The 13,980-nt window shown below is 41.1% G+C and overlaps 1 protein-coding gene across 4 annotated transcripts in view; it reads right to left on the bottom strand.

Moving 5' to 3' along the window:
- Window positions 1-13,980, bottom strand: part of LOC146675182 (protein phosphatase 3 catalytic subunit alpha) — a 71,166-nt gene that overhangs the window by 33,641 nt on the left and 23,545 nt on the right. For all 4 annotated transcript variants that reach the window (XM_085400292.1, XM_085400293.1, XM_085400294.1 and 1 more), the window contains exon 2: window positions 6,657-6,857. In XM_085400292.1, coding sequence (XP_085256418.1) covers window positions 6,657-6,857 — 201 coding nt within the window. The remainder of the gene's footprint in view (window positions 1-6,656; window positions 6,858-13,980) is intronic.

Genomic DNA, 13,980 nt, shown 5'->3' with positions numbered 1-13,980 from the left:
CCAAAATAAGATAATTAAATGAAACTTATAATTCTCATTTCCATCGCCTCACTTTTATTCTTAGGCTCTACTAGAGTAGCTTTGCATGAACAACATTCTTGTTGGTGCAGCCCCTCAGCTCACCAAATTTCTTTTGACTGCCTTCTCAATTGTAAACAGAAGCTTTACAAACTGCAGTTGGGATATCTGATTATGGATGGTCATATCAGGCCGGCCCGCCCTGAGCCTGGTTCTGCCGGAGGTTTCTTCCTGTTAAAAGGGAGTTTTTCCTTCCCACTGTTGCCAAAGTGCTTGCTCATAGGGGGTCATATGATTGTTGGGTTTTTCTCTGTATGTGTTATTGTAGGATCGACCTTACAATAGAAAGCATCTTGAGGTGACTGTTGTTGTGATTTGACACTGTATTAAAAATTAAACTGAATATCAGGTTTGTGTATATGCAAAGCCAAGTCACAAGCATGAACTCATTATGTAAAATTGAAAAAAAAAAATGACGGAAAATAAAAAATGTTGACCTTTTAAAACCTACATGACTACTGAATTCTTCGACAGTTTTATGCAGACTTAACTCTTGACTTGAAATATTCAAACTGCAGCATATGCATTAGGTGTTAATGGAATTTTTACACAACAAGAAATTAATATATTTCGAAAAAGGTCAACACAACTCTGAAATCCTAGTGATTCATAGCTTCATAGGCTGGTTATCACTATAGAAACACCCCCAAGACAGTAAATCCTCCAAACAATGGCAGTCAATATCTCTCAAGAAAATAAAAAGGCTAACCTAAGCTGCTCCTGACCTGATAGAGGACCTCTACGAGCATCACCAGAGGCAGCAATCCAATGCAGCTATTGTATAAAACCACACAGGCTGATGGCACAACATAAGTAACCATCTCATCAGTAGACTAAACGTTCTAATATTCACAATAAACTGTGCTCCTGAGAATACGATATTGCCTGAATGGATGACCACCACGAGTGTAATTACTATCAAAATTAAGCGTTCCCAGTTTTCACAGGAAAATTAATATACAATATGTTTTTAGAAGTCCATTTAGGGAGCCAGAGACAGCGATTTCACCTGAAGCTAATGGAAAACACACCGTGTGTGGGAGGACTCCAGCTGAGCTTTTGGAAAGCTATCGCTTGCTGCTGAAGAAAACAGCGGGGCGATGCGGTGATGTTAAGAGTTCAATCGGTGGCCAAAAAGACCCGATGTGACGGTCACTGTGAACTGCGGCTGTCTCATGTGTGCAACCCCGGACGCCACTGGTCAGAGCAAATCAAACGGTAACACTACAGCAGCTCACTCCTCCAGCTCAGGGCTCTGCTTTATCGCAGCAAACACACAATCCACCCATCACTCTGTTCCAGTACACCTACAGACGTGCTTTGCCTCCCTCCCTCTTGTCATACAACACACAAAAAAGAGGTGAGAACCACAGCCCACATAAGAAGAGCAGGTGGGAGTACATTATCTGGAGTGAGAAACAATTCGTTCTGGCCATCTACTGCTTGTGTGCTAAAGTGATCTCCCTGAGTAGCAGCATATCAGCGGGCAGCAGTTATTGAGTGGGTGGCGGGCATTACACAACCTGGCTTCAGAACCTACACAAGCCACTCCAAAGGGCGCGCTCATTGAGCGAGTGAAATCCACTGTGATACAGACTGTGTCAGATCGTGTTTTGATTGAGATTGGATGATAACAATACCCCCGGTTTTAGCCCGCATTTATGAAAAACGCAATCTGTTCTAAACATCAATTTGAATGCAATATTGTGAAAGCTGCCATTAAAGTAAAGCAGCAAAACTAAATATTGAACATATTATATATATTTCAGTCAGATTTAGATTCATTTTGTCTGGATATAATACAAATGGTTCCCAACTATTAAAAAACATAACCCTTCACATCCATATCCATGGAGATTTGCTAATAATGGATTTTTTCTTGACAGTATTGACAAATATTATCAATGATGACCTCAGAAATCAAAGAAAGAAAAAAACCAAACCCTGAAAATGTCAATATTAATTTACTTCACATAGGGGAAAAAACAAAACACCTTTCCATGATCGGATTAGCCCCGACCAAAAGATCAGACAAAACTGTGGCTCCAAAACAGTCATCCCCACTGGATGACAGAGCAGGCTTTGGGGTGACCTTTGTAATGGTCTCACCACGATGGAAATAAATGTCCTAATCAAAACACATTCAAAAATAAATTACAGCTGACCCGTGTCAGAAGGACCCTTGTTTATACAATGTTTCTTCAAGCGGCTATCAGGATTGAGCTGAGGAGGACATCGAGGAATTCCAGCCTATGATTGAGTAGATCTTACAATGAAATGCACAGCATGGTTTCCCACACATATATTCTACATGGGCAGGTGATGTATACCACTGGCTTTGTAATTTACGTCTTTAGTGGATGAATTAGTGGAGGTTCAGTCACTGCTAATTAACTAGTTCTTTTCTTTACTGCGTTTCCTACTGGCGGGCTGTTTAAGCTGCTACTGAAGCAGTCCTTAATGTCATTAAGCTGTCTCAGGTCTCCCAGGATCAGACAGATGCCAACTGCACTATCCTAAACTGGAGTCGGCCAGAGTAATCCCTGTTTTATGCCGAGATCCAAAGCTGCACAGCAAAGCAGGGACTATTGTGACCAGCTGCAGTTCAAGCATTCACTGGATGAGGAACTTCTGCTTTCCTCCTCCATTTAGAGGGTGGAATCTTACCAAAGCCCAGTATATGTATATCAGTACATATTGAAACCTCAGCCATACTTCTTTAACTCTGTCTCCAGACCACTGAACCTAAGCTGCCCCTCTGTTGCTCATTTGCAATAAACATATGAGCAGCTTCATCTCTGCTCGGCCTCCCGTCTTTTTGTCAGTGCCACAATCTCCTAACCATACATCATAGCAGGTCTCACTACCCCGACACTCATCTCCACCCGCTCCACCCCTTGTACTCTCTTCACCTCTCTCGTGCACTGTTCGTTACTTTGGATAGCTGACACATATTTAAACTCCTCCAACTTCACCTTCCCACCTGTCTTCCTGTCATTCACACACATGTATTCTGTCTTGCCTACACTGACTACACAATAAATTCTCTTTTCAATTTAAAAGCATTGGAGTGCACCCAATACCTACTACTGCCATAAATACTATGCAGCTCTCTGGGAAACACTGCACTGCATGGCTTGCAGTAAACTTGTAGGATTGCTAATCTACAAAGAAAATATCTTCTAATTGTTTTTCGTGTTTACATTGGCTGTCACATTTTACAAAATAAAGCAGGGCCCATACGTACAAATACCATACATGCTATCCACCTTGCTCTAATGTCCATACAAGTGCATTTCTCATTATAAGACTGTTGCATAAGAACCTATTGGAAATATTCAACAACCTTGTAATGCTGCACAGAGCAAACACTTCACATTATGCGCATAAAACTGCCACTCTCACCAGGGTCTAGGAGGAGGCTTTTTAAGCTCTATACAGGAAATTCCACAACCAAGGTCTTAATATTTCCTGACCAACTATGCTTTGCAGATTTCTCGAATTTATTTCTAATCTTATCAAACACGAACAGCTAAAGGAAGATGCAGGGAAACTTAGAGCATTTTATACTCAGCTATGTAGTGTTACATCAACACACAACAAAAAGAATTAAAAGATCATTTGTTCAAGGAAACCATGACAGAGCCCCTGCGCAAAGTGGAGCTCACACACTGCAAATGTGTATGAATAGTTTAAAAGCTGGCTGTTGCCTGGTGATGTGGCTGTAGGAGCTCTATTGATGGGTGACTTGTGTGAAGGCCATGAGAGCAGCTTGTACTCAGTACACTAAGCCAGCACCGTTCATCACACACACACACCCCTCCCTTTCATGAAATACCCCACCTGCCATCTGGCCCAACAAGGAAGTAACTATGAGAGAGAGAGGTAGCTGACATGTCGTGGTGCTTTGCATCCATGATAAATATTTACATACTAATTCACTGACCATGTGTCATGTTGGAATTGGGAGGCCTGCTAACGCGGAGAGAGGCAGAGAGAAACAGCTCCTGACCGTGACACAGACAGTCAAAACATGGCAGGCAGAGAGGGAATGGGAGCAAAAACAAAGAAATGCTTATAGCAAACAGGAGTGCGCACGGAGAGGGAAACACAGCAGGCGCATGAGCACGCGCAACAGAGAAATCCTTGTCCAAGCCTACTGAGTGGGAGAGGGGTTGAGGCAGGGGTGTTGAGTGGGAGGGAAAGAACCGGTTCATCGCTGCACTCGTGTACACAAGTGCACCGAACGCGCACCGCTCCTCGGGATCTGTGGCTTGCACACGGAGGAGAAGCTGTCCACTGTTTCCATGTAACACAACAAAGAGAGGAGGCTTTCCTGGCAAATCCCTTATTTGAAGTGCTGTAAAATCTGAAACCAAAACATGTTAACTTGCACCAGATTTTAAAAAGGCGACTTGACCGGGGAAGGTCACCACTGGAGCATGTTTACACACAGGAATCCACCCTGCGATCAGATTAAGCCAGAAAATCGAATAAGGTTTATCCATGCTAGTTATCCAATTTGTCCCAGCACCACATTTTGTGTTTTTTGTTTTTAAACACCTAGAGCGTCAGATTTAAAATGGGTTAGGGTTAACCCCTAACCCTCTAACCCCTATTTAGACGCCCAGAGAATGAACTTGTGTTTAATTTTCACAAACAGCTGAATATGCACTTAGTTAGTTTTAGCTCAAACTGGAGGAATCTAGCTGTGTTCAACAACACATCTGTTAACCTTACAGCTCTCAGGTGCCTGCAAACACAAAGACAGACGTGGAAAACATGCAGTCTGTTTGCATCTTTTTGTTTACCTCAACTCTCTCGAACAGCAAGGGTTATCATAACGGTCTACATCCATTAAGACAAAACAATGAACAGCTTTTAAAAAAAAGGGGGTATTTGCATTTATGAATTTAAGTAAGTGCCATGCCTGCTAAATATGAACACAGGCCTCTCTGGATGATATTGTGGGAATGATCTCACATTAGGAAATGTTTGGTTGCCATAGATCCTATGAGTGTGTCTCTGCCTCTGATTACGACAACATCAAAGAAGCCTCATCAGAAAGTCTAATGGAGGAACAGGGCACTTGACCAGGAAGAAAAGACGACAATAGACGCGCTGGATTTGTGCATATGCATCAGCGAACCTCCCGCAGCAGCGTGTGACGGGGGTGAATGAGCTAAGCTTCAGTTACTAGCAGCTTTGAATGTAAAAGCTGTTAGCTAAACCAAGCAAATGAAATGAAAATGACATTTTTTCAAAACTACAATGACTAATAAGCGATTTTAAAACAACAACGATCGATGTGTCATACTACCTCTCTCCAAAGTTAGCAGATGTTTTCAATAACGTCCCTCTGCATTGCTTTGAGACTCAGCCTAGTAACTGAATGCAACACTGCTCGTTAGCTTTGCCAAATTGGATGAACTGAAACAGTGTTTCTTAAAAATACACTGCTCTAGTTATCGGCATGGCCCGCGTGTGGCTTGGTAAAACAGTGACTCAGTTAATTAGGAAAATTAAGTTTTATACTGCTGTAAACATTCAGCTCTCTCTTCCATTGTGTCGGTTTGATTTTAAAATCTTGTATCTGTATATTGTTTATACCTGCAAATAAATAAAACAAACAGTTATTGTAGGTTACTGTGAGCTGCCGTTTGTTTGGGAAGGTGGAATACTTGGAATACACAGTGCGAAACATGCTGGGAAGTGTCTGTAAGTGAATCATCATCTGTTGTTTGTTAAGGTAAATGATGATGAATGAGTCTGTTTCTTCTTATAGTTGTGGGCCGGTTCTAAGGTTTGCATTTTAGATATATGGAGCCTAAAAAAGACAAGAGAAAAAGTAAAAAGAAAAATGAATGTAGGTCATGATATGCAGGATTTTGTGGAATAAAGAGTATATGAGTGGTGTCCACCCAAGTGTTCCCTCTTGGAAAGGCTGTAGTTTGTGAGTCTAGACAAGCAGTTGCGTTTCGTCATTTCTGATCATCAATTAATCAATGATTCCCTTTTAAATTTCTATAAGTGCACAGTGACATCTTTGCATTAGACTATGAATATAAATCCTGAAAGTTTTGCAGACAAAAATAAATAGCTCAACAAATCTTCCATTATTGTCTAAAAATTATAACCCAAAAGACAAACTGGTGAGCCTTCTTCAGTAAATCTGCTGTTTCAAAAGATGTTGAAATGTGTTGCACACAACATAGCACACACCCATTTCAGTGCTGGCACAACCTACCTTGCCCACAGGTTAACTTTCACATGCACAATGTCGTTTTGCATTATTTACGTGACAGTCATGTCTTACTTTTCACTGTGCTTGGTTACAACTTCCTGTCACTTTTGCAGCAGTAGAGAACAAATGAGTGACATACACCCTGGTGTCCAGTTTGGTAAAGTCGTAGGGCTGCAGCACTGGCTAGTTGCGGGTGACTGCATACAATCTTAGATGCATCAGCTGACTACTGAATAATTACTCTGACTACTATTTCTGGAGTGAAACAAAATTATTCACTTTTTATTGGTCGATTACTGGTTTGCAGTAACACATGCAGTATTTGAACCCTGACCTGTCACAGGAGCCTCAATGTCCAGCAGGTTCTTCTCTGAACGCAAGATTGCGGCGCCCTCTCCTATGAGCCTGAGCGCCACCGCCTCATCCACACGGCCCTCCTTGGTTAGGTGAGCTTTCAGCACGTCCACTTTGGGCTTCCCATCGCTGTCAAACACCTCTTTAGCTGTCAGTCGGTGACTGGGGGGGAAGGGGACAGCTGCAAGGGTTTAAAAAAAAAAGTAGAAGAAGAAAATCATTAGAACTGATGTACTTTCATACCACGTTTACAGTGCTTTAATACACTTTTCATTGACAAAAGGCTTACAGCAATACACAGTTATTTCCACATCACTGAGAAAACTGCATTTAAGCTGTTTGATTAGAAGGTACTTTGTACCAGGGGATCGACTCCCTGCAGGAGAGGGAGTTTGCGCTCACTCCCATGCTTCCAGCCCACCCTCTGAGACAATTTACCTGATTGCTGCTATGATCTGTGAGTCATTCAATTTTCAATATTTATTACAGACACACACATTTTCTAGTTTACTTGGCAATATTCACGAGAAAAGAGACTGTATATTAAAAACGAGGCAGAGAACCAACACATCTTTATTTTATTAACATTAAAAGCTTGTGCTGCGAGGACAGAAACACCAGTGTATGCGGATGTGTGACGTGTAACCAACTCCATACTTCAGTGTGCTCTCTTTTATTGTGTTCGATTGAAACAACAGAGATATCATCTTCAGCCTGACAAGCATTTACTTATTTCTCAGCAACAGTTATTTATTTATTTTTAAAGAGTAAAATTGGGTTTATTCCTCAGAGTCTTGCAGCCACTGTGGAAATCAGACAATATCCAAATCCTCAACAAATCTCTGTAACTGTCAATTTCCATAATTAGTGGCTTATGAGGGATAGCTTTTCAGAGTAATTCAATGTTCCCCAGTAATTTGGAATCCTACTGATGCACTCGCAAGCTGCAATGCTATTTGCATGCATTTTAAATCAAAACAGGGATTTGCAGTCTAGGTCTAGTCTTCTTTTATTAAAAACGCTCTTCAAACTGGACTTCATATTATTGCGATGTTAGTAGCCTAATGCTTTTATTAAATGAAAGCTAAACATATTACTTACAATAAATGTACAAAATTACAGTTTTTTTCCTCCCCGCTTTTTTTCTTTTGCTCAATCGAACTGCTTCTAAGAGTTTAAAACATACATCATGCTCTTAGTCAGACTTCACATACAGCTTACAGGTGACTAATCCACAAAACCAGAAGAAAATACTGCTGAGCTAGTGTCTGTGTTTGTTGTATACATGTGTGGTGTGTACGTGTATTCCAGCATCCATCCTTCCTGAAGGTGACATCAGCGGTAATCAGGCCAGCACTTTATCTGTGTCACAGTGAGCTTTAGCAACAGATGACATTTGGGATCTCAGCTCCAGTTTCTAATGGGTCTATGTGGAAATTACAAATTTACTGGACTCGCACAGTTGCATCCTGGGTATTTTCAGCAATGCTATGTGTGTAAAAATGTAAAATCAGCAGGGTGAAAGAGACAGGATGTACAATTTCTGATAACTCACAACGCCACTTTAAAAATAGTAGTAAATTCAGAGGGGCACAACCCTGTGAGAGGGCGAATGTAAGAGTATTGTTTCTAATTGAAAAGATTCAGAGAAGGTTTAAATGTTTAGATATGGTTTGGTCTTGTCGCATCCACATATACATGTTAAAACTACACATGCATTTAACTCTTTCGTCTCATAACATCTGACGATCTCTCCTGGACCCCTAATTGACAACTTTTGACACCTGGGTATAGATCAATAAAGACATGGTTTGACGACCATTGGAATAGTTTCTGGGGTTTTCTGAGAGTAGCTGCAAGGAACGAGACAATCCTCACCAGCTACTGATGCAAATCCAGTCATTTCGGTCTATAAGCTAGCCTGAAACAGGAGGAGGCTCAGCTCAGAGCTTCAAGGTTTACTACTAGTAAGCTTTAACTCTTAACTAGTAAACAGCCAAACTGTTTTGGGGTATGATTAATCAGAATTTTAAATTGTTTTCAAAAATCATGGACAGTTCATCGTCACAATTCAAAAGCCAGCATTTGTGACGGCATGAGGGCATATTCGTTCACAAAGCATGGATATCTTGCACATCTGTGATGGCATCATCGACGTTTAACAATAAATACAGGTTTTCAGCAACATATGCAGACAAAGGAAGGTCTTCCCTATTTCAGCAAGACAACACCAAAGCACATCCAGCATGTTTAATGCCAGCATGGCTCCATCTAAACTGGCATGTTTGCAGTACAGACCTGCCAGCATTGGAAAGTATGATGGCAGGAAAATACCGCAAAGGAGGTCGGACCTATTGCAGATTAAATCCGACACGAAGGATTGGGAAACGTTTTGTTTATTTTGAGTTAACACTTAAGAGGGCTGCTATAGGATGAGGTCATGCACCGCGGCCGTAAACACGTCCACGTCCTTCCTTATAAAAAAGGATCCTGCAATGATAGGACAACATTCGATGTGCTGTCTTTGTACTCATTTCAATGCGTTCCATTTTTATTCACTTTTTTAAAGGCGTCCCAACTTGCTTTTAGAAACACGAGCTATAAAAGCCCCCCAAAAAAGAGAAGCTGAAAGCTGTTTCTGATATCTGAAAGTTATAATTATGATGCTGGCAAGCTACACGGAAATAAGCTTTGTTCTACCTACCTGGCAATTATTTTCCCCATAAATGCTATTTTGAGAATCTGCGTGACATAACACAAGTTTTCCAACATCAAACATTTTAATGCAACTCATTCAGTTTCCTTTGTAAATTCAAACACGTAAAACCAAAATGTCTGAAGGAGGTGGATACCACAAAGTCACTTTAAGCCAAATAAATAGTTACGATGCTTGAAATAAATCTTGAATAATACAATACGATGTCTTTGCTCAGGTGTCAGGGGCATTTAGAGATTCCCCCATCTGAGAGTGATTTACCAGAGCCCCAGGTGTGAGCACCTGCTACGCAACTCTAGCCTTACTGCTTTTTGACTCCATGGTGCAGAAAGCACAGCCCCTTGAGTTGTTGAACAAATTGAGTGTTTACATTCATGTGAAGTGTTCTGAACTTGATAGAGGGCATTTTTCAACTGAGCAGCAAGCTTTTAAAAATGACAGCTAGGCCACGAATCTGCGACATGATTAGCTCTCAGATAATGATTGAGAAGCAGCACGAAAAAGAGTTTTTTTATTTGAAAAGTGCTACAAAATTTAAACATCACACCCCGAAATTCTTTCGGATGTCAAATTTCATACACAGGTACACGTTTTCAACTTAGATTTCAGGTAAATACAGAAAAACCTTTTACTTATAGCTGCCAATGTGACAACTTCTTATGCAAACTCTGTAAATTAAAGCCAGAAAAAGACAAAAGAATGACCAAAGCTGGCTTTCATGTTGGAGGGATACTTTTGGGGAATGAACCGCAGACTATAAGGATTAGGTGCTTTAATTGGCTAAACGTAATCCAACTGTCAAATGGGAGTAGAAAGTAAGGTGCTTAAATTATTTCCCTAATCCCACGCTGTTAGCCAATTAGGCAATGCAGGTAAACTCCCCAGGCTGTTTGCCACAACTGCGCTGCTGTTGAATTTGAACTGCATAAGAGGAAACAGAGCCATTTTTCTTTTTTCATTTGTGCAGGAAAAAAGAAAAACACTCTGATTATGAGGAATGACAGTTAGCGGCAGGACAAAGCCATAAATCATTCATGCGCAGAGTGACGTACGAAATCTGTGTAACAACATACCTGACGGTAAACATATTGAGCTTATGAGGAAACTACATGGGAAAACCCTGTACCTACCAGCTGCAATAGTTATTTGGTTCCTGTAGATAATAATTAATAGTAAGCCTGTCAGTGAAAGAAGTAGAACCCCCGACCCCCACCCCAAAATAACCAGTAACTGATGCAGTAACAATGGCAACCGGTGAGTTGATTTACAGACATTTTTGAGACTGATAGTCCCCAAACAGTGTAGCCACTGTGAATGTCGTGAGTGATCCCACTTCCCGCCGAAGTGACAGAACATGACGCACTCTAAAATCCAAACACCAAAGACATTATTCTGGAATAAAAATACGCTGTGTGAAAGCTGCAGGTGCTGGCATGCTAGCAGCCTCTTAACACATCACCCTTCCATTTCCTACAGTCATGACAATGGAAACACTGTGAACTTTCCCCTTGTGGAATTTCTAACAGCTCCCTTATTAACAAGAGTAACACCCACATCTGCCAAAACACTACATGGCACGTTGCAATGATCAGTTCCACACTCTTAAGAAGAATGTGTTACTCCCATTTCTTTAGGACATGATTTTCAGACACTGTTCATCTGATGCACATTTTTCATCTTAAAAACGGCCCAGCACTTCTTCTTTTGCCCTCCACTTGTCCAGTATCCTCAAGTTTTTTCAAAAACATGAAATGAGACATCCCAGGTTTTTGGGATTCCCAACATTTTACGGCAACCAAATTGTTATCTGTGACATTTTTCGTAGATTCAGCTAAAGAAACTGGAACAAACGATACGATTTGAAATCCCACTTGTGTGTGAAGTAAAACAGTTTTATTTTACTATTTCCAAATCTTTATATATCCAGTAGCGGTGTGCATTTTTTAGTATGAGCACACTTTTTGCCAAATGCAACGGTCTGATTGGTCAGATTCTATTTATTTGGAAATATCGAGCTGATTTAAAAATTAATTTGAAAAAAATTGTAAAATAAAAACAATTACATTATGAACAGGTGACAAAAAATATTTGTAACGCATCCGGTGTGTAAAAGCATTAAGTCTGGCTCCTTGGAACCTAAACACAGAAATGAGGAGGGTCTCGAGGCTTTTGCACAGCAACGTATTAAAAAAAAAAAGTAAATTGTCTAAAAAATAAATAAATAAAAAACAACTCCATAAAGAAATACATTAAAAAAAAAATCTAACATTTATTGTTCTTTCATGAAAAAGAAACAAGAATAAATAATGGTGTCAGATATTGCATTATATAATCATTATTTGAAGTAATTAGCTATTCCAAGTCTAAAAGAACCACACGGCAAAAATCTCTCTGATCCTTTTCCTCCCAAACCCAGCCTTCATCAGCGGTATCGGGGCTTTCCCCAGACAGCAGCTGTTGATTGTTGCAAATAATCTTGTGCATCTATTCTTCTTTTCTTACAATGCTTTATAGCCGTGAGAGCATAAACTGACCTGCGGCGATGTGCCTGAAACCCAAGTATGAGTCAGAAATGGTCTCCATTAGCCGTTCACTTTTGCCTTCATTAATTTTAACATTTCTCTGTTCTCTTCTGTTATGTAACAGGGAAATTGCACTGCAGCCTCAAATCTGGCATGAGAAAGAAAGGATGAGAGAGCGAGAGAGAGTCAGGTTTTATTTTTAATTTAAAAAATATAAAACGCAAAAAGAAATCTGGAGTCCGACTTCACTTTCCATGGTAATTTGTCTCAGATTAGTATTATAGTTTCCAAGCTAGCCGTTCATCAGGCATTTCATTGTAAGCCTAATAGACCTCTAAGTGACTGAAGTGTGTATAAAATAAATTTAAAACTACAGTCAGGTTCACACAAACGGTATGATTTCATGTACCTCGGGTTTTAAAGTCATCCAGCTTTAGATCGTCGACCCCCGCAGCCACCTTCATGCATGCAGCAATCATGATATAACTACACACCGCATAGCAGACATGCAGGTGTGAATTTTGAGAAAATCGGCACCACGGGGTGCAGTGCAGCATAAACTGCTGAGAAGCAGTGGGAAGATAGGCAGCTGGAAATTGTGAGGTTGGTGTAGTTCACCGCTAAGGCAGTCTTTTGGAGGAATGAGACAGCGGGAGGTGCGCAGTCATACGCTGTTGGACAGATCAGCTTAATTGGAGAAAGAGAGACAGACTGTTGCAGAGCTCACCAACCCCTGACTCCGTTTAATGAAGGACATGGAGTGCGACCGTTAGTCTGGACTGATCCGGCAGCTCAGGTCGCTACAATTGGTGCGCATCAATTTCCTTTTGGCCCCGGCAGCTTTGTGAAAGGTGTGTGCTAAACCTGCAAACAGACGTAACGACGATCACGTTCGGTCTTCTTTCAGAGCGATTTCTGCAAATCAGAAAACTGCTGAGGCTGCTCACACAATGCAGTCATTTGATATCCAACTTGTGCCACTTAGAGACACCAACTGAACGATAAAAAAACAAACTAAAGTCATTTTCAAACACAAACTGAACAATTTCAAACAATTTTCTTTCTCACATGTATTCACATGCTACTGGGAGTACTTTGTGTGTGTTAGGTGAGGGGAGGACAGAGCAAGCAGGAGGCAGCACACACGATGCTCTGAGGAAAAGGCCACTTTCACTCAGTGCACATGAGAAAATGGCTTAATTTTAGCTGATGCAGAAAATCATGCAGCATAAGCCATTACCTACTACCTCTGTTGGACAAAAAAATATAAAGCTGGCACAGTCTGAGCTGGACTGGGATGGAGGCCAACGATCAGCCATTTATAAAAGCAAAAAAATCCATTAAAACCATAAAGACGCAGCAGACTGGTGGTAAAGAATCCCAGCAACCTGTGAGAAATTCTTCCAATTCCACGTCCACAACCACTTTGGCATAGCACAGCATCTTACCAGCCGATGCTAAACTGAACCCCACAGAAACAGCTGACATGGCACGATGCAGCAACGGCCCTCCCCGAGTGTGGGCGAGACTTGGGTTGTCATTTCCCACATCAAACCATCCGGGCCCCTTCCACCAGACAAGCCACAGCACCGGCATTTTCCCCTCCCTTAAGACTCAGTGGAAATCTCAGCATGACAAAAGAGAGCCAAGTCAGAACAAAGATTCAGGAAACTGTTTGTGAGTGCAACAGAAGGTCAGTTCATACAAAGTATAGAATAACAGAGTTCATTTGACTGCACAGCCAGACGTTATTATGCAAAAGGCGGTGCGGTGTCGGATCTAAAGCGCGATACCGATCTATAACTTTGCTTCCTTACCCGCACAAAGCAGCACTGACTACTTGCCAGATCCATTTGCCTTTTTGAATGACGGTACAGTGCTCTTTATCCCGAGGCAAGGTAAATAGCTGCCAGCGCGAGCAAGATCTCTGTGTAATGCATCAAGTGGAAACTCACTATCTGATCAAATGGTACATAAATACCAGCACCAGGTAAGACACAAAACCAAAGTGGAGTGCAGCAGTATGTTTAAAAAAGAAAAAACAGAAATGCATCCAGCTGCACAAC

The sequence above is a fragment of the Rhamphochromis longiceps genome, linkage group LG3, assembly GCF_057381845.1.
Source record: "Rhamphochromis longiceps isolate RC_006_pf linkage group LG3, R_longiceps_female_GT1.1, whole genome shotgun sequence".
NCBI lineage: Eukaryota > Metazoa > Chordata > Actinopteri > Cichliformes > Cichlidae > Rhamphochromis > Rhamphochromis longiceps.
Note: the sequence above shows the minus strand (reverse complement) of the source record. Positions and strands in the feature narration are given on the sequence as shown.